We start from the raw sequence: 20750 nt of genomic DNA, 5'->3' as shown, positions 1-20750 counted from the left end.
CGAGCTGCTCCTACGAGCCCACGGCCGGGGCTTGGGAGCCTCTCCTGTCAGTCAGCCGCGCTTCGCTCCTTCCATCCCTTCCCCCCACCCCTTCCTCCAGCTCCCGTCCTCTTTCCCCCCTACTCCCCTCCGCTTTTGTTGCCGGGCCGCCCAGGCCTTGGCGGGGTCACGTGCGTTAGTGACAGCCAGTCGGGGCACGGCGCGGCGCTGAGCGCGGCCCCATTGGCTGCGGCGGGCGGGGGCGGGGCGGGGCGGATCAGCTGTTGGCCGGGCTCGATCACAACAAAAGGCTCCGCCGGAGCCGAGCGCAGCCCAGGCGGCGGCCGCGGCCTCGGGACCCCTCGCTGCCTCCCGCACCTACCTCAGCGCCCGGCGCCGCCCCGCCCCGCCGGACGGTGAGTGGCGCCCGGCCCGGGGAAGCGGCGCGTCCGCGGGGAAGGGGCAGCCCCGGCTGGACACCACCCCGCGCTTTTTGTGCCCTGCGCTTCCTCTTCCCGGGCCGCGCCGGCCCCCTTTGTCCGGTCCGGGGTGGGGCGGCGGGTGTCGGGTTGCAGCGTCCTGTTTTCCCCGCTGCGCGCAGGCGACTCCCCCGGCGCGGTGGGGATCCCGTCCTGGCCTATGCCCCGCACCTGCCGCACTCCTGAGGCCCGTGCGGGACCCGAGGTCCCGGCTGCCGCCAGCTGCTGAGGGAGCCGGGGAAATGCAGCCGCCCACGCGGGATCTTCTGGCGCCCCCTCCCCGGCTCGGCCCGGCGGAACAAAGCGCCGGCGGCGGACCCGAGAGGTGCGGGGGCGCGCTGCTCCCCGTCGGGTCTGGAGCCACCGACGCACCTGCCTGGGGGCCCGGCGGCCGGCAGCTCCCAGCCTGGGGGCGGGAAGGGCGGCCTCTAACCCCGACCTTCCCCGGCCTGCGAACATCTTGTAGATCAAGCTGGAACAGTAGGGGTGGGCTCGGGGCAGGAACCCGAGGTGGTGTGGGGTGAAAACAAAGTGCTACTCCATGAGCATGCAAAGCAAGATGGAGCATTATTTTTACAGACACTGGGTGAGATCTGGCACTTGTGCTGTTGATGCTTGGGGCCCAATATGTTAATGTTCTTTCAGAATTGGAGCTACAAGGGACTTGATGCAAATATTATAATCAGGCACCGTTTGTGGTCTGGTCAGTTTCTTTTTTTGGCGGAGGGGGGAGTGGAAAAAAACAGTTGTCTTTCCTTATTGGCAGTTGTCCAGGGTTTATGGGGGGTTTTCCTCTAGACAAATCAGTTGCAGATTAAATGCTCTGAGTAAAGTCTGCACTTTAAAGTTCACTTACTAAAAGTTGTTGAGGGTGAATGAAGAAACTCCTTTCTGTTTTAGATCCCTAAATCATTGCAGACAATCCTGTAAGCTCTTGTGTAAATCTGCCTTGCTCCATCCTGAAAACAACTGAGTTTCTTGCTGCAACTTCCTATAGGAAGTCTATTCACTCCTCCTTTAACATCTAAATTTGATCTATTCATGGCCAGCACAGCTCATTTGTCTTTGTGCCTGCCTTGTGCTTCAGCTCTTCCTCCCTGATGTTTTCAAGTACAGCAGTAGGGGTAGAGAGCAATTGGATCCCCTCCATGTCTTTATTCTGCTAACGAATCTCATCTGGTTAAAACGGAATGATCAGTTCAGTAGCCCTCTTCTGTGCTGGTGCCAATTGTTTAATTATATTTTTCTTGACCCTGGGTGATTGGAAAGGGATGCAGTAGTATAGATAGATGAAGGGGTTTTTTTCCCCAGTGCTTTGTAAACTGGTTTTATTAATGCTTCTGTCTCTACTGCAAATGCCACATTCTAGGATTGCATAGGTCAGAGGTGTCAAAGATGCAGCCCATCAGCCTATGGAGCCTTATCCAGCCTGTGGTGGTGTCTGGTCATGATTGACCTCCACTGCCTATGGCCTGGTGTCCTGGACTGGTCCTGGATCTAGTGCGTGGGCCTATGTGGACCTGGCTTGGCCTGTAGCCCAGCCCCATGCCCCTCACCTGGCCTGTTGAGCCTTTGATACCCTTTGCATGGGTCTTTTTCATGGCTCCATCACTGTGGTTCACAGTTACCTTATGATTTTCTAATGTATTTTGAGTCTCTTTCTTTCTTTGTTTCCAACTGAAGTGCCCATGGCTCATTAGTAGAACTTCTTGGTGCTACCCTTTCACTATGTACCATTTGAATTTCATTCCATTTTCTGTTTTTCATTCCTCTCTTTTGTTTTTCCACATGACTCTCTCTGGTATCTGAAATCTACCTTTCTTGATCCTCATCAAATCTAGCTTTTTGGAGCCTCCTGGTGGTAGCTGTGAACTTCACTAAATACTTGTGATTTATCATGAGACCAAAAAGCTGAGGAGCCAAATCTAACAGAAAAGAATTGGGTAGACTGTAGTGTGATGTCTTGCTGTGCATATCTCTGATTGCTGTTTATAATTTTCACTTCATCTTTTAACACACTTGGAATTGTACAACAAACCAACTAGCATTGATCCCAGTGCACCCCCTTGTCTTAACCACGATATCAATTTTTCCATAAGTATCTCATCTGCCAATGGTTCTTGATTATTTCCCAGTCTCTGGCAACTTCACTGTGTGGTAAAAATGGAGTCAACTAGGGACACCAGTACTATGCAGTATTAAAATGGGGGTGGTCAGAATATGGCCCATGGGCTGGATCTAGTTTACTAAGGGTTTTTTGTCTGTCCTGTCAGATCCTTCAGCCCTGCCCTACCCAGCCCAGGCATGGGTGGGAGAAGCCCAGGCCATGGCACCAGCAGCTAGTCCTGCTGCCTCCATCTGCATGGCAGGGCTGGGATGGTGCAGTGATCAGACTTGCTTCCTGGCAGCCCCTGCAGCAGCAGCAGCTCTTTCCAGCTGATGCTGCCAGTCTCCATCACTTGGACCCAACCCTGCTGCCTGGGCCCTTCTCCCACTGATGGGCATGCCAAATGGAGCGGGTGGATGGAGTCTCCATGGAGACTGGGCAGGAGAAGCTTACCTGAGCAGATGAGATGGCCTGTGGGTGGGGCCAGAGCTGGGATCAGGATTTTTGGGGCAGTGACCATGTAGGGCCAGGGCACAGGACAGACCCCTGATCCACTGGGCGCATGTTCCTGTGATGGGCATGGGTTTTGCAGGCGGGGATGTGTAGGGAGTGGATTGTGGCTCTGCCTGGGCCGTTTCCCAGACTCTGCTCCCCACCTGCCCATGGCCATATCCCCTCCATCTGGTTGAGTGCACCCTGCCCATGTGGCTCCCAGGCCAGTCTCCATAGACATCCCAGGATCTCTGGGCAGTGACAGCACGGAGCCAGAGCCCACGGCAGAGCTGTGATCTGTTGCCTGCATGTCCCTGTGATCGGTGCCAATTCTGCAGGCAAGGGTGTGGGGGGGGGAGCAGATTGTGACTCAGCCCCAGGCCCCATCCCTGTGCTGTTAAGGCCCCGCAATCCCAATCCTGGTCTTGGCCCCCCATGCCCATAAACGATGCGTGCTCAGGGGGCATAGCAGTGGCAGGAGCGCAGCAGCAGTAAGCTGTTGGCAACAAGAGGGTGGTGAGCGCCGACCGGGGTCGGTGACCACCCACAGACATCACTGAATGCTGGCAGATGGCAGGCACCCTTGTGCACCCCATACATGTCGCCAGTCTACCCACCCATCCTATTTCTGAACTCTGCTTCTTGCCTCCCCATGGCCTCACCCCCTCTACCCGGCTGAGTGCGCCCTGTCCACATGGGTCCCAGGCCAGTCTCCATGGAGATCCTAGGATTGCCAGGCAGTGTCAGAGCAAAAAAATCCTCTCCCCACATGCTGGTGGAACTGGAACCCATCACAAGGATGAGTTGGGAGCAGATTGTGGTTCTGCCCCAGGCCTCAGTGCTGGGCTGTTCTGTCCAGCAGTCCTGATTTCTTGGCTCCACCTGCCCGTTCTGCTCCCAGATGCCTCTCCCTGCCTGCCTGCAGCCCCATCCCATCTGCCCAGCTTAGCGTGAGGCAGAGCCACTTCAGGAGCTTTAAACTGTTGCGGGGAGGGGGAGAACCAAGTGCTGAGCTAGCCCACTACAGCTCACCAAAACTCCTTAAGTGGCCTTCCAGTCCAAATAAATGGTCACTCCTGGATTAAACCAAACCAATTTCCAAGTGACATAAGAAATGGGAGAGAAAATTCCAATGACAAAAAAAAAAAAAAAGCAGAAGATTGGGGGGTTTTGTTGTTCTTAAACTACCTGGTATGCACAGAAAGGCATCTTTGCAAAAACTGTAGTCTGCTGATTAGAAAAATTTTAAATATTGTTTGGAGTGCCTAGAAATCCTAGTCCAGGGATCAGGACTCCATAATGATAAGTCAGTGTTTCTCAACCAGGGTGACCTAATACTCCTGCGTTCCCGGGACACCCTTGAAAGGGTGCCATACAATGCTATCCCTCTTGAGTGTGACAACATGACTTATAAGATCAAACCTAGAAAACCAAATGGAAATCAGTAGTTTTAAAGACTTTCTTACCTTTTGAGGTTTTTCTGCAGCAGAAAAATTGCTGTATTTTTCTGTAGTGTAAAAAAAAAAAAAACAGTGAAATTTTGAAGAGCAAGCATTTTCTGACCAGTGTCTTGAGTCTAACGGGGTTGAGAACCATTCTGCTAGGATCTAGAGAAGTACAAAATGACACTTTCTGCTCCAAGGACCTCACAATTAAAAGTCAGATGTGCAACTACTGATAGGTAGGCACAGATTGAGGGGAAAAGCACAAGGAAACAATGAGACCACGTTAGGCAGTGTTTTTGGCAGTGGTGGTAGCACATAAGCAGGATTTTTTACCTTGTTTAAGGCATCAGGGAGGGGCTTAAAAAATAATTCTGTATCTGCAGATGTCTTAAGGCTTTTTTCTCAAACAGGAGGGACGGCATGAGAGATCTTCAAATGAGAACCTTTTATGCTAACATGTGGGCATCATGGGCCAGCCTGTGACACCTGACACTCCGTTACTGAATAAAAGATGGTGGGGGAGAGGGTCATCAAAAACTTAAAATGTGTAATTTGTTACATGTTGCATGTTTCTTAAGCTATCTGAAGAGAGAAACTCATACTGTTGTCTGTAATGACTAACTTGCTTAATCCATCATGGGAAAACAAAGGAGTTCCTGGAAAAGAGGAAGTAATTATGCAAGTGTTATCCCATGTATAAATACACCCTGTGTGGCAATATAGGGTGTCTAGGCATCACATGCAAATATAATTGATGTCCTTGACTTGCAGCTCAAACATCTAAACATTACTGATGATAAAATATGTGGGGGGGGTTCCAGTGTTGGCTTGCTGTGTAGTGAGCACACCTGAAACCTCTGGTTGGTTGGGGTGACTTGTGGAATTTCAGTATCTTTCTGAACATTAAAACTGGAAAAAAAACGCATTTGTTGGCTTTTTTAACAGCTCTATAATACCTATTCTAAGCTCAAATGAACTACTTTTAGTCTGAACTTTTCAATAGGACACGTATTTTGTTAAAAGCAACATTAAAAGGCAGCTAATTTTTTTTTTTTTTTTTCCCTCTAATCAGTGATGTATCCAGAGCAGGGTTGGGTAAAATATGGCCCATGGGACAGATCTGACCTGCCAGACCATTCTGTCTAGCCCGTGGTTGCTGGTCTAAAAGCTGATGAGGTGCTGGCAGCAGGTCCCAGTGGTGATAGTAGCAGCAAGGCTCCACTCCCCCAGCCTGCAACCAGCTAGCAGAGGCTTCTGGCCTGGCAATCATGGGGCTGTTCCCTAGTCTACCCTCCATCCAAGAGTCAGAACTCAGATAAAAATGGGCAGGGGGTGCAAAAAGTTGCCAGTGCAGCAGGAGCTAGCCTGGCCCAGCCAGCACCATGCAGTTCCCAGCTGCATGGCTTAGACTGCAGAATGCAAGTAGGAGCCAGCTTGGCCAGCCCCCATGGATCCCAGCTGGCTCCTGTTGTGCTGTGCAATAGCAGACATGCAGCTGGGAACCATGTGGTGCCAACTGGGCTGGGCTGGCTCCTACTGCATTCATGGTCCAGGGCCACGAAGCTGGGAACTGCATGGTGCCAGAGCCAGCCTGGCCTGCACCACATGGTTCCTGGCTGGGACAGCATGGCGCAACAGGAGCCAGCTGGGAACTGGGCTAGCTGGTGCTGCATTCTGTAATCCTGGCTGTGCTGCTGGAGGAACCGGTGGTGGGTGGGAAGGGAGGGAACCAGCAGGGGAAGCGCAGCGGCAGCAAGTGGGAGGGGTTGGGAAGTGGCGGTGAGCAGGTGGGTGGGAACACAGGGTCTGCACTGGTGCCCCAGAGCCAGGGCTGGCAGGGGCCTAGATTGAGGCAGCGGTAGTGTAGAGCCCAGGCTGGCAGGATGCTCTGTGGTGCTAGGCTTGCTTCACCTCTCTCCCTGCCAGCAGCATGGCCACATGTAGTCTGGGGGGTTGCCAGGACGGCACACCACTGGGAGTCTCTGCCTGCTGCGGGCTGTGAAAGCCCCTGCCACAAGCAGCAGCTACAGATTGCACACCGCCCTGAAGCCTTGCCATGAGGGAGGGGGGTGTTTCTAGGCGGGGTCCCCATTTGCACACACCCCCTCAAACTGCCATACATATGCACTCGCACCCTCCAGCCACTCTCCCCACCCCCCTGCCATGCACATTTGCCGCCCCCCCCCCCCCACACCTACACCCTACCTGGAGCCACTCACCCATTTCTTCCCTGCCCCTTTACAAAAGTAAGACTTCATTTTAAGTTGTTATGCCATCACCTATGTGTACAAGGTCTGTTAAAGTATTGAGACTAAACTTGTGGTACAGAGTATTGGGTGGTGTGGCTTTGAACATGTCTGGGCATGTTGGGACTCCTCTGGACAGGCTTGCAGCTCATGGTGTTTCCCCAGATTTTGGTGGCCATGCGTCTGAAGTAAGATTGTTTGTGTCTCACGTCCCCTTTCGTTATGTTTAGTGTCCAGAACAATGTGTGTGCATTAAATTTTGCATGAAAATTGGAAAATGGCAAATGAAACATTTGCATAACTTAAAGTAGCATTTGGTGATGACACTGAGCCATGCAAGAGTTTTTGAATGGTATCATTAGTTTAAAGAAGGACGATCATTGATTGAAAGTGATAGGCATTCCAGATACCCTTCAACATCATGAAATGAAGACAGTGTGGCAGGAGTTTGCAGTTTGGTTCCAAGTGATAGGCGATTGGCTATCTGAGAGAGCAGAAGAACCTGGAACGTCTGTTGGTTCATGTCATTCAATTCTAACTGGCAATTTGGGGATGAAATTACCAGAAAAGTGGGTGTCCGACTCTTGGATGGTTTACCACAACAACATGCCTGCCCGCTCAGCACAGCTTGTAAAGCAAATTTCAGCTAAACACCATATCCCAAGAGTGCTGCAGCCTCCATATTTACCTGATATGGTCCCATGAGACCTCTTTTTCTCTTCCCTCAATTAAAGAAAACCTTGAAAGGGAGACTTTGTGATGTGGAAACTATAAAACAAAATGCAACTGAGCAGCTTTTAGCTATTCTTCAAATTGCTTATCGGAGGTGCTTCTAGCAATGACAGAAACATTGGGAGAAGTATGTAGCTGCAGAAAGAGCATACTTCAAAGGAGATTTAAGCTGAAACCCCTGTAAATAAAATATTATCCATCTCAATACTTTTTAAACAGCCCTTGTACACTATGCAAACACAAATCGGAACAGAAATTTGTTGAAATCAAATTTAATGCATGTTGTATAGTAGATGCTTGGCTTTTTGTTTTATAGAATACAGTGGAAACACCCCCCCCCATCCCCCCCCCCCCGTTCCAAGATGACAAGCCCCCCTGTCAAAAGAAGTACTTCTAGGGGCAAAGGTTAGGGGGTAGGACTTCTGGTTCTAAGGTGGCTGCCAGGGAATGGGATGCCTGTCAAGGGGTGGGGCTATCCTTGTGGCCCTCCAGCCCAAATAACTGCACACCCCTGATCCAGAGTCTTCATTAACTACTTGTGCTACACCATATACCATCTAGGTAATTAGATGGAAGGGGTTGTATGCTCCACTGTTTGGATTACTTACCTAAAGATGATATAGGTCCAGTCTGTAAAAATTCCTTCTGAGCCTTTCTTCCTCCCAACCTGTCTTTATGCAGAGGATTGGAAAAGTCCTTGGGGATGTCATAAGTAGAACTAATCCTGAGGAGCCTTTAGCAAGAGATCACCAAGGGCCCTAGAGGCTTCTCTGGCTGGCCCTTCTCTCCCTTGCATTCCCAGAGTTGGGATCCGGAGCTGCACAGACAGTCCTATGCATGGGGCAGAACCCACAATAAGCTCTTGACAACACTGTAAGAAAACTGCCCTTTAGGGCTCTTATCTACCTGTGTAGGGGGATTGGGGTGGTCGGGGGAGGGGAATCTAAGGGCCAATGAAGCAGCCTGTATTTTCTCATGGCAGATGTAGACTTTTTTTTGTCTCACATCTGCCAGGAACTGGACTTGTATGTAACTTGTCAGTTATGAATATGTTACTTGCTTCAATATTAAGACCTACTTTTTTTTCTTCTTTGCAGGTGTTGTATAATCTGTTTACAAGTCATGACTCTCCATGTTCTGTACTTAAGCTGATAAAGCATCTATGCACTTTAGTCTTCTATCTGTGCCACTCTGCTAGCACAGTGCAAGCTGTGTCTTGAATCTTGGATACAAAGACTAACTAGCCAAAGTTTAATTTTTGCCTTAGTAATGTTCCAGAGGCTGAATAATATGCTTGTTGGAGAGATCAATAATTTGTCCAGTCAAGAGCCAGAGTTCAGTGAGAAAGAAGATGAGGAATGGATTCTAGTTGACTTTATAGGTAAGATACCTGTTAAACACATCTTCCAGCTATAAAGGTTGTTTATTGTACTTGTGCATAAAGAAACCAGTGGCTTCAAAAGATGTATATATTTTTTTAGTTTAACATAGATATTGTGTAGTAGCTTTTTAACTTGTTAGGTGCATAGGGAAACTGACATCAGTGTCACAAGCATACATAGCCAGTTAAGACTTCAGTAGAATCACTTGTTTGACCATTTATTTCACAATTCGGTATTGCTTATTCTGGCAAGAGTCTTTGTATTTGTTTAATTTTTGTTTCTATATCTGAATCAAACTATTAGGGGAAACTTCCCACCCACTCTTTCTTATTTGTGAAATATATCTGTGTTCAAACTAATGATATCTGTGGTTCTCTCTCTCACCCTGTTCTTGCTCCACATGGACTTGGTGATCTTTGTCTCCTGCAATTGTTGATATATGGTGGCTTCATCCTAATCATGTGACAACCTGAATGATGGCCAACCTCCGCTAGACACTTGCACTAATTTCTCAACAGAAGAGGACATCAGCGAAACATCAGCTTCTGACACCACACCAGTTTTCTCTTGTTTACCAACTTCTTTAGAGTGTTTGGCTGATGCCAGTGAGTCTTGCTTTATCCAGTTCGAATCATGTCCCATGGAGGAGAGTTGGTTTATTACCCCTCCCCCGTGCTTTACAGCAGGTGGATTAACCACTATAAAGGTGGAAACAAGTCCTATGGAGAACCTTCTAATAGAGCATCCCAGCATGTCTGTTTATGCCATTCGTAATACCTGCCACAGTCTTGATGAAGCCAGTTGTGGGGATGAGGAATTTCACAATCAGGGTAGTCCTAGGTAAGTCTGTTTCTTTATTACCAGTATAATATGTAGGGCTTGAATTACTGCTTGTTGCCATAAAGTTCATTAAAAGAAAATATTTGAGCTTAGCAAGGTGAAACCAGGTAAGAATGGATTAGAAGCTTTGGCCTCAGGCAAATTAATGAAGCATAAATAATGCCATCTGTTGTGATGACAACCCTAGATTCATGGCTGATCTGAAAACTGTGTAAAGTGCCATACTAAAAATGGACAGTCAGGTGTGTTGGGGTAAATGTTTCTGTGCACCATCCACTCCTGTTTTGCAATTAACTCTCTCAAACTTTAGTAAGCAAAATAATGCCACTCTTCACCAGTATTAGTCTGTGTCCACTAAGCACTGAGAGGAGAATGGTCTCAGCTGCATAAACAGGGTAAATACAGTAGCTTGTCCAAGGAGTTTGGCAGAGTGGTGAAGCTCATCTAGAGCCAAATATTCCATAAGCAACCTTTCCCTCTATACCCCCAAAGGAAAATAAATAAATAAAATAACAGAACCTCTTTCTAACAACTTATTACCTGTAATAGCCAGAAGTTTGTCAGGAGGATTTTTTAATTTAAACAGGCTGACCTGACTATGCAGAATTACTGAAGACTTGTGTTTTGAAATGCAGTGATTGCCTGGTAATAGAAGCCATAGCTCACTTTTTTTCTCTCTCTCTCTCACCCCCTTTCCCACTCCACCCTGCTCCCCTTCTTTATCACCTCTCATTTCCCACTTTATACACAACTGTCGGGTCCTAGCTGGTCCAGAAATTTGTCCAAACTTGGTCTGTCCTTTTAGAAATAAAAATGGCAATTGGCAAGTGATTAGAGGGGTGGTCAGAAAGTGTCTAGCCTGACAAAAACAAACAGTTTTGTGTTCAATTGTTGGCTGCTTCTGTCTTTCAGTCTAGTCCCCCTAGGTGACAGTGCACTTTGGTCTGGCACAGCTGCAGCTTTGCTATCTCTGCCATGTGAAAGTCCCTGTCTTGCATGTGAAGATAGGCCTTGACTGATGCAGTCCCCCTGCTAACAAAATAAAATGCTTCCCCTGAAGGTCGTCCTTCAAGCTCAGAAAACAGCAGTCTGATAGAGTTAAATCTGGTGGCTAAGAAGTGGGTGTTACATCCCAGTACTTTCTGTGACCAAAGGTGGCTTTGAAGTAATACATTGTCCTGAAAAAGTGGAGTTGAGAAGTACAACTTGTACGGTGCTTGTTTCATACCTTCTAGGGTCAGAAGGGACCTAAACAGATCATCAAGTCCCAACCCCCTGTGCTGGGCAAGAACGAGTGCTGGGATCATAATCCTCAGCCAGGTGCCTGTCCAGCCTCCTCTTGAATACCCCCAAGGTAGGGGAGAGCACCACCTCCCTTAGGAACCCATTCCATAGCCTGGCAGCCCTAACTGTAAATTAAGTGGTGTAAGTGTTCAGCATTGGGCTGCAGAGACGCTTCATTTGAGGCAGTTCTGATTTTGTCCTGGGTTTTAACCCAGATCAAGACACAAAGCAGCATATTCATTTGTATATGTAATCCTTCCAAGGCCACCTCTCTACCAGTAGGTGGCCAGTATAGCACCCAGTCTGACAGGCTTGTTCCTGGAAAGGCTCAGAATTAGCTTGAATGACTTAAGATTCACTTACAGACAGTATTGTATGTGGTGGGGGGAAGGGCTTTTTGCAAATGTGACTAACTCTGACAAAAGAAAGCTGTATTTAATCAATCATTCACACTTGCTATACTCAAAACACTGGGGCCAAGATTTTACCACCTGATATCATCTTCCTGAATTTTCCTGAGGTAGAGACTAGGTATGCTACCAGTATATGCTCTGCTGCTTTGGTTTCAGTATCTGTGATGAACCAGTCTCAGCCTTTGGAGGGATAAAGAAAAATTCACAAGCATGTGTGTGGTGTGGGGTTTTTGTTTGTTTTGGGGTTGTTTTTTTGCTTGAAGCTTTTCCCCCAAATCTGCCTAAAAGACGGTAAGTGGCACTGTCTTCTGATCTGCTCCCAACACTCTGCACCCATCTGGCCCCTTTTCTCTTGGCCACATCAGTACTGAGCAACACCACATACGGACTCAACAATGTAAATCATTTGCCATCTTGTGGACTTTATCGGGTTCTTGTGTGGTGGCCTCTGGCCTCTCTGGGGCATCCATAACTTTGGCTTGCCTTGCTTAATTTAAATTCAGCTGCCTGGCTTTTACTACAGCACACTAATAGGCTTCATTCACCTGTGTTGCCACCATGTCCTCCTAACTTTGCTTTGCAGTGAGGCCTTCCTTCATAGATTTGCCTCTCTGCTTTCAGTCGTCTTTTCAGCTGCTGACTTGCTGTGGCACCTGTTTCTATTTAGGCTGTGCACAGATGTTGGCAGGGAAGCTCTCCAACCAGGGAGCACTAGTGGGCAACTCCTTGGGCTGCCCCTGCCCTTAAGGGGGCCATTAATTGACAGCCTGCCCTCTTCCCTGCCACTTAACTGAGTAGAGGAGGCATGAGGAAGTAGACGGGCAGTGTTTCCTGAGCTTGGCCCTGCTGCCCAGCAGACGGTCAGAGGGAGAGGCATGGAAAAGCCCTACTGCTTCTCACAATGGGAACCCCAGTTTTGAGAAGCAGGCAGGGAGCAGCTGGCAGTTGTTCTTCCCCTTCCCTCCAGGTCTGTGGGACGGGCAGGAACAACTGCTCCCTCTACTTCTTCCAGATCAGTGACCCTGGTCTTGAAGGCAGTTGAGCCTTTCCCCCAGCTCTACTCCTCATGGTTCCTAGGAGAGGTTAAGCACAGAGAAAGTGTGCAGACATTGTCTCCTGAGAGAGTCTCCCAGAAGCAGTTCTTAACCCTAGCTGTTCCTGGGTTATTTGTTGCCCAGTGACTATTTTTGCTGTTGTCTGCATTGTCCCAGGAGAAACTGAATGACTGTGTAGTCAAAGTTTGCATGGTGTTTGAGGGTGAAGAGAGATAAAAGGCTGCTAACAGATGCATCACAGGATTGGTGCTTTTGATTTGTAAAATATGAACCCTAGCATATCATGAAATAGATTAGACTAAATACTTTCTGAATGCTACTGACTTCAGTTGCTATGTAACTTTTATGCATACACTACTTGAAGAAAGCAGGTGACTTCAGTCGGTGTCCACTATAGAAGCAGTGGATCAACACTGAAAGTCTGCACTTGTCTGGATGTCTAGAGTGCACGTTTGGTTTCCTGGGGACAAGAAGCAGCAGCACATTGTGCCACTGCTACTTGTCCTCAGGGAACGCCCATGCCACGCACCCTCTGGCATGTGGCAAGTTAACCCAGGTAGGGTAGGGTTAACTGTGCTGGCCCCAGCAACCTTACCTTGGGTCCTGGGGGCTGGGAAAACTGCTGCTATGGCGCTCCTGCAGTTTGGGGCCTGGCCAGTAGCCAGAGTGTGGCTCCAGTGGGCCCAGCTCCATTTTTGAATGACACATTACAGCCACATGCACCACCCCACTCTTTTCCCCATGTAGATTTTTTTTTTTTTTTAAACCTCGGGATCTCTTGGGGTAAAAAAAACCAAACAAAACAACAACAAAAAACCCCAAACACCTTGCTGCAAGGTAGCAGCATGGGAATGCCTCAACATGCAGGGTGTGGTGCTGCAAGACCCTAAAAATCTATGAAACCCATCTGTAGTGCTGCAAACCACATGGCCACCCTGGTCTGGATGTGTCCGAAAAGTCTGGTTTGTCTCTTTCTAGTGAGGTACCAGTGGTGTAGCTGAAGTCAAAGAGGCTGTGGGTACCCAGGAGCTCCTGAAAATCATTCAGAAGAACCTGTAAAGCAATTACAAGGTGCCCCAATACCATGGAAATAAGCATGGTATAATCTGACCTGAGCACACTTGCTGCTGATGCTCCTAGATGCTTACAAGCAGTATTACAAATGGCTTCAAAAAGGGCATAGGAAAGTCTGGGTTAGGATGGTGCAATTCAGCAGGGCCTGCATTTGACCTTTTCCTCTTTCTTTTTTTTTTCCTTCTGAATGGATATACCAATTTGTGTTGATGACTCTGGAATGAGGGTATGAAACACCTTGCAATATGCAGTGTTTCATTTGATGTTTGATGAAACTTCAAACAACTGATCCTCAGCTACTTAAGTGAGCATTGTATTACTGAATTCAGTAGACCTATGCTTTCAGCTAAAGACCTGGCATAAAGTCATTATTTTGTACAAACTACATCAGGAGTCAGCAACCCCCAGCACACGTGCTGAGCATGGCACGCAAGGCCATTTTGCTTGGCGCACCACTGCCAGCCAGAGAGCCCAGGCTGTTCCCAGCAGGCAGCTGGTAGGCTGCAAACAGACTCTGTGGGCTGGCTGCAGCTGGGAGGCTGCAAACAGCTGCTCCGGGCTCCAGCATGTTGGCACTCTGGCACTTTCCAAGGTAGACATTGTGGGGTTTTTTTGGCACTTTGGCCAAAAAATGTTGCCTACCCCTGAACTACATCAAGGTCTCTAGCATTTAGGAGTTATCTGGGTAAACAGACTCCACAAAGTGCCATGCTTTCAGGCTGTTAAGCTGATGAATGTAGTTGAGCATTTTATTGTATTTTTGTTGATGGTACAATAATTCAGAAGTAATTTTGAAATCTCTGCTGGTTTAATGGTTGGCCATTTAACATTGTAGGGCCAGGAAAAGCTGCTTAACGCACACTGGCACAGTAAGTACTATTCCTTTTGGGACGGTGCTTTTTTTGTTGTTTGTTTGTTTCATCAGTCTGCTAGCAACACTGCATCCTATATAGTCTTGCCTGCCAAAACTGTACCAATTTTAGGACTAACGTTTGTAGCAAACTAAGTTTTAATTGGCCCATTCTACCAAGTGCTGCTCAAACTATGCCAGAGAACCCTGTTAAGGATAGAAGAATTACAATTTTAAAAAGGTAGTAGAAATACTTAAGGGCCCAGTTCTAGAAGTTGCTGAAGTCCATAGGGCCTTGCATGGAAGTCTGTTGCAGAACAGTTTTCCAAACCCTTTAGTGCTACTTTTTAATCATTATGGACTACTACAATGCAGTGTAGAATGTATAACAGTAGGGTGGGCACAACTGCTGTAAAAGATGCATATGGACTGTATTGACATGCCTTCAAAAGAACTAAGCAGCTATGCTCCCAAAGACCTGCTGCATGCTTTAAGTGTCCAAATAACTGCTGAAGTCCCAGCTTCCATTCAGTAAAAAGATGTAGACCTCTGGCTACTTTAGAACTGCTCTTTTCATCTTGTTTATAATTGCAAACTGCTCTGTTCACAAGCTACTGCTCTGTGGATATCTGAGTAATAGAAGGAGGAGCCCCACAACACTATAGGGAATGTGGTTTAAAAAAAATCATAAATCTTTCTTCCCTTTAGAAATCTTCCTTTCTACTACTAAATAGTTTTCAAATAAAAATGTTGCATAAATATCTGCAATCTGTTGTTAGTCTCATTTTCCTTAATAAACTGCAATAGTGCATGTATTAGTAAGCTCTTAACGTGCTGTTCTGGCTGGTGACATGAGGTAAAAAAACTATGCTCCAGGCATACACAGTTTAGCTAGTGATGTATAGGCTGTTGCAGTTGTTGTATTGCCATAACAAAAGCATTTGTGCCACTATTTCTAGAGCTTCCCTTCATAGTGCCTCTAGGTAGAGGTCCAGATCTGATCTTGCCAACCCTGTAAATGATTTTACATATTCAGCAAATGGTAGTTTTCTAACTGCAGCAGCCCACATGCAAGCTTGGGTGAGGTCATCTGGACTTCTAATGGCTTCCTCTTTCTTGTTTTATACTGCACAAAAAAAGACTGGGGTGAGTGAGAGACATGCTGTCTGTTCTGATTCCTAATAGCTTGCTTTAATCTGTTGCATTCATTGCAAAAGAACTCCCTGCTGCTGGGAGTCGGGGACCCTGGCCCTTGTTCCAGCTGTGTGTGCAGGAAGGGGGATGAGGCAGGTCAGGAATATAGAGCAGAGTTCTGTTACCAGGCTTTTCCGGGCACTTGTGGTCCCATATGAGACCTAACCTCTGGTACATGATGTTGGACAACCAAAGGATTGCTCCTCCATTCTGAGATGCTCTCTCATCAGTGCCTGTTGGCGTAACGTAAAATTGCCTGTGTCACCTTCTAGGGCAAAGGAAATGTTTTACTTCCTCTCTCAGCATACTTGTGTAGGCTGGTGATTCTCCTCTTCAAGTTAGAATCTGACTTCTGATCCAACTTTCATGAGTTATGCTAGCATGCATACTACAGGTAGTACAGGCAGCCTCTGTGTGGGCCACACAACAGATTGGGGAGAGGACAGGCAGCAAAGCAGCAGGTAAAGCATCAGATCAGGAAGCAAAGGGGAGCAAATGGTAGGAAGCAGTGCAGCAGATCAGGCAGAGGAAGGGGATCAGAGTGGCACTTGGAGGATGCAGGGCTAACGTGGCACACTAGCCAAAAAAGGTTGGCCCCCACTGGGTTAGGCAGTTTGATTCCCCTGGTTTTGTACATGTGAACACCTTATTTGGTTTGCTAGCCATGCAAGCAAATCCAGAAGAGCACTCCCTAACTTGAGCACTTCTGTTTCTACACAGTTCAAACTACCTTTGCTCAAGTTTGACATTACCTGTGACTTCATCTAGCAAAATATTTCTTAAGTCCCTTGATGGTAGTAAAATACATGTGGTTTCTTTCTGGTGCATTGTATTAAACATTATATAATGCATCAAAAATACAAAGCAAGCCAATACTTCCCATCAGAAATGAATGAGGGTAGAGAGAATATTTCTCCCACTTTAGGCAGGGAGAGTTGGTGAATAGAAAAGAAATACAGTGGAAAACTTGTAGTATAAAAGGGACCCTAGACACCCCTTGAAATGCTGGCTGCAAACCTCTGTCTATACACATAAGGGAAATACTTGCTCCTAATTTTACCATAATTTCAAAATGTTACCTGAACTATAAGTGACATCTCCTTTTGTGACTTTCCAGAATGGAGGCACAAACTGAAGTGGGACAGCATATCCGTTGCTATGTTACAGCTGTTGCTGCTCACTCAAGTTTTTTGGAACAAACCAAGAGCTTTCGTCGTACCCAGTGGGTAAAAGAACATAATGAAAGGCACTATCTCAACAGAAACAGTTTCCGTCGCCAAAATCTTACCAGGGATTGCCACTCTCGGCAAATCAAGCACAACGGATTGTTTGTTCACCAGCCTTGCCAGCGTCAGTACAATTACTGAGGGGTCTTATTTTAATCTGTTGGTTAATTGTTTCTTAGAGTGCTTTTTTTTTTTAAAATAGATAATGAAGGTGTGGTCAATGTGAAGCTGATCACTAATTGTTTGAATGCAATCATAACTAGTGTTATGTTAGTTCTGAAACCACGCTTGCATATGTTGTGTTGTCACATGACTTGCTTAAAGTCCTAAATGGTTATGTTAAATATTGGTGTTTTGGCAACCTATCAGTACAAAAGTTCATCTGATGTGTTTAACTATACTATGATGTATAGATGGGTTTTAATTGGTATGTTTAAGGAAAAATGTAACCAAGATAGACAGTGCATCTCCTCAGTCACTTTTTTAAAATTCAAAATGGAGTTATAATCTTGGCTGCATTTTAAATGACCAACACTTGACAGCCTGTATGTCTGTCTGTATGTTCAGTATATTTGTTGTATTCTAACAAAAATATTGGTATAGTTAGCCGATGGATTTGAAATTGGTGTGCTGAGCTTCCCTTTAAAGAGAAGGGTAACTCCTGTAGATTAAATCTACAATAGATTGTCTCTATGTGCGTTAAGCATACAGCCTAATTTTAAGTTTTAGGTACTTCATATAAACACAAGAAGAGTTCAGCACCCACTGCAGTAGGGTGACATGTTACAGGTCTAGATGCCATGCTTTAAAGAGTAGAGTAAAAACGCAACAAAACTGATTGTATGGTTACTAAATTTGGGCACCTAATCCATAAAATCAGTTAGTATTTCACTTATCCAGCTCTTTCCAATCTTTTTCTTTTTACCTTTTTAAAAAGTGCATTATTGATGCATTACCCAAAGCAAACATGAAACTAAACTGGAGTAAAATTTAATCCTGTGCCTCCTTAAAAGGGAAAGGGTTAAGTGGACTGTTCCAATAGTTTTATCCACAGTTGATTTACAAGTGTGAAACCTATTCTGGTACATGGTGAGCATGGATGGCTTCTCCTGATCTGACCTAATTATTAGGTGGCCTCTAACTGACAATACATTCTGCTAAAAATCTACTGGAAGAAAATCCTATTTCCAGGTGAGAAATTATACCCAATCTAATACTTTTCTTAGCTGAAGGATTAAAGTCTGGAATGGCTCACTGGAAATATAGGGCTTGGCGTGCAAACACTACTGGTCTTTCAGGATTACATGCTGTGTTAATATGGCATATCAAACGAGAGGTGTAGGAGCAGCATTAATGGTGGATGCCTCCTTGCTCATACGACATTAAACCAAGGGAGTGGAAACCTTAACTAAATATGAATTAAACTAGAGGCAGGAGAAGAAAAGTAGAAAGCATTAATAAACATCCTGGAGGAGATGAAGACCCTGGTCACTGTCTTCTGTTACTAGGGCTTGATTTATGGTTATGGCTTGGGGCATAACGATGCTAATGTTATATTCAACAGTGTCTTCCATCTGAAATCCTGTAGAAGCAGCTCAGTGATGCAGGAAATGCATGTGCAGGTGTTTCTAGAGTGTCTCTGATCTTGCCAAATTGATTTAGGAATCCAAACCTGTGAAGTGTTCTTTTTAATTATGGCCAAACCTTTGTTTTACTGATGCAAAAATCCAGTGCTCTGTACTAGCCTTGATGTATTGGTACTCCTTGTGGAGTATAATTTTTAGTATCAGTAGCATTCTTGACTCCTAACTTCACTTCAGATATTCTATTTTCTATCAGTTTAGTTGTATGTGGCAGTTGAATGTGCAATTAAGTGCACACTCTTGCTTTTCTGAGTATTCCAGTCTTGTTACTGGGGTATGTTGAACGGACTCAAACTGGCTAAATTCCAATTTTCAAAATGGGGTGTATGTATACTTTGTGCATGGCTTTTTGTGATGCATATCTGTCTTTATCCAGTGATCATTTCCTGGTCTTAATACTTTGGCTTTATTTATCTGGGTAACCAACTTCATTCTCATCTGTTTACTAACACAATTTAACCTGTCTGCCTATCTCTCTTTTTTTTTTTTTGTCACTCCAAGTCCTTATCTCCATTCTTTTTAATCTTCTTCCTCCCCATCTTGAACTCTTCAGTTCTGGAAAATCCATGGTTGGCTTTGGATTATACCCCCTCCACTTTTTCATAAATAACTACTTTCCTTCAGCTTTAATTTTCCTAAAGTAAAATGAAGGAAGATGGAATTTTCACCCCCTCTGAATTGGAAGGGTTTAATTTTCAGGGGGGTTGTGAAAGTGTATGGCTCCTACACGAGTCACCACTTTTTTTTTTTTTTTTTTTTAGTTGGCAAGTAAATGCAACTTTAGACTGCTCCTAAAACTGGGAGAGACTCATCTTTTTTATATTACATTACTGGATAATTTTCTAGTGATAAAAACCTATATCTTTCAGGATATAAACAGTTGTGTTGCACAAAAGCTGTGCTTCTTGGTGGTTTTTTGTTTGTTTGGGGGGGATTTTTTTAGTCTTTTTTTTTCTTCTTACTATTGGAAACCATGCTGTTGTGCAAGATGCACAATACTGCATCTGGAGCTTAATTTTTTTTGTCCTGAATACTTGTTAGCGCTGGTGTTTTTTGTTTGGAGCTGTTGGGCAGTTGTGTGTGTGTGTGGTGTTTTTGTTCTGATAATACGTGAGCTACATGGCTTCTGAACTGTATTAAGTTTTGTTATTAAAAAAAAAAAAAAATGGAGGCCTTGCACTGTCTCAGATACTGATTCATGAATCTTACAGAAACTGTATTTTCACATGTATCGGTCAATAGACAGACCTGCATTCTAAACAAAACTGTGCCTTGGTAGGTGTAATTCTACACAGCAAACTTGAAGATTCAAAAGGGACATTTCACTTAAGATAAATACTGTAATCGGTCTATGCATATATGGCAGCTGCTTTTGAGAGCCACTTTCTCTACCTGTAGCAATCCTTTTTTGATATCAAAGATTGTCTGGCTCTGAGTTTTAAGTTTTTAATACAAGTTGAAAAACAACAAAATACAGCACTCTGCCAAAATGTAGCATTGCTTAAACAATGTATATTTACTAACGCAACCTCCTGTATTTTTTTTTATAGTGCATCTTGCACATTATGGAGAAACATATGATCTTAAATATCAATAAAATGGCCTATTAAAAATGGCTGGTCTGAATCTGTTCTTTGTTCCATACAGCTCCAAGTGTCTGAACACGGGTGTTTTGACATGATATAAAACAAGGTCTCTTATAGTACTAATTCTCACCATTCCAGGGCAGCATAGTGTCCACAGCAGTGTCATTTTCTTTAAATAACCTAGTTCTTTCTTTTCATAGCAAGCTGTCCACCAGAGTAGAAATCTGCCCTCGCTGTTCACATTTTCAAACAGAATATCAACTCTACATAGCCCCCAGGGGCTGCCTTGCAGTTCCTCCATGGTGTCCAGGAAGCTTTTCTTCCACGGTTTGTTGAGAGAGAACGTGTAGAGTGGCTCAGCTTGCTCAAGTACAAAACAACATAGGATGTTTAAAAAAACCCAAACAGGCCCCATGCTTTACCTAAAGAAGCAGCATGTTAGTTTGACTCAGTCTATACAGATGCTGTGGAGCTGGGTGCTTCAGCAGTGCTTTTTGGCATTTGCCACTGACTTAATCAACTATTAGATGAGGACCAAAAAAGCTCCACTAAAGATCCAAATCTGTAGACAAGTTGGGTGAGCCAGGTCCAGCTAACACTATACTGCTTCTGGGCATGCACTGGGCTTGGTGCAGGAGTGTATAGAGTTTTTAAAACAAAGTGCTGGGGGGATGCCTGTCTGTGTGATGTCTGTATGCAGCTATAGGATATGGCACCCTTCCC

At 45.6% G+C, this 20750-nt stretch overlaps 1 protein-coding gene across 2 annotated transcripts; it reads left to right on the top strand.

The window, feature by feature from the left end:
• The first annotated feature begins 247 nt into the window (after positions 1-247).
• TP53INP1 (tumor protein p53 inducible nuclear protein 1) lies at positions 248-20056 on the top strand. Of its 2 annotated transcripts, XM_090040371.1 has the most exons (5): positions 277-395; positions 8162-8353; positions 8578-8861; positions 9357-9702; positions 16690-20056. In XM_090040371.1, exons 3-5 carry the CDS (start codon positions 8750-8752, stop codon positions 16937-16939), a joined length of 708 nt encoding a protein of 235 aa, XP_089896497.1. In that variant the 5' UTR covers positions 277-395; positions 8162-8353; positions 8578-8749; the 3' UTR covers positions 16940-20056. The 2 variants fall into 2 exon arrangements, with proteins under 2 accessions (XP_089896496.1, XP_089896497.1); XM_090040370.1 differs by lacking the exon at positions 8162-8353 and having other exon boundaries at positions 248-395.
• The last annotated feature ends 694 nt before the right edge of the window (positions 20057-20750 follow it).

Source organism: Crocodylus siamensis, chromosome 3, assembly GCF_052110815.1.
Source record: "Crocodylus siamensis isolate JL-2025a chromosome 3, ASM5211081v1, whole genome shotgun sequence".
In the NCBI taxonomy this organism is placed as follows: Eukaryota; Metazoa; Chordata; order Crocodylia; family Crocodylidae; genus Crocodylus; species Crocodylus siamensis.
This window is presented reverse-complemented; position numbering and strand designations above follow the sequence as displayed.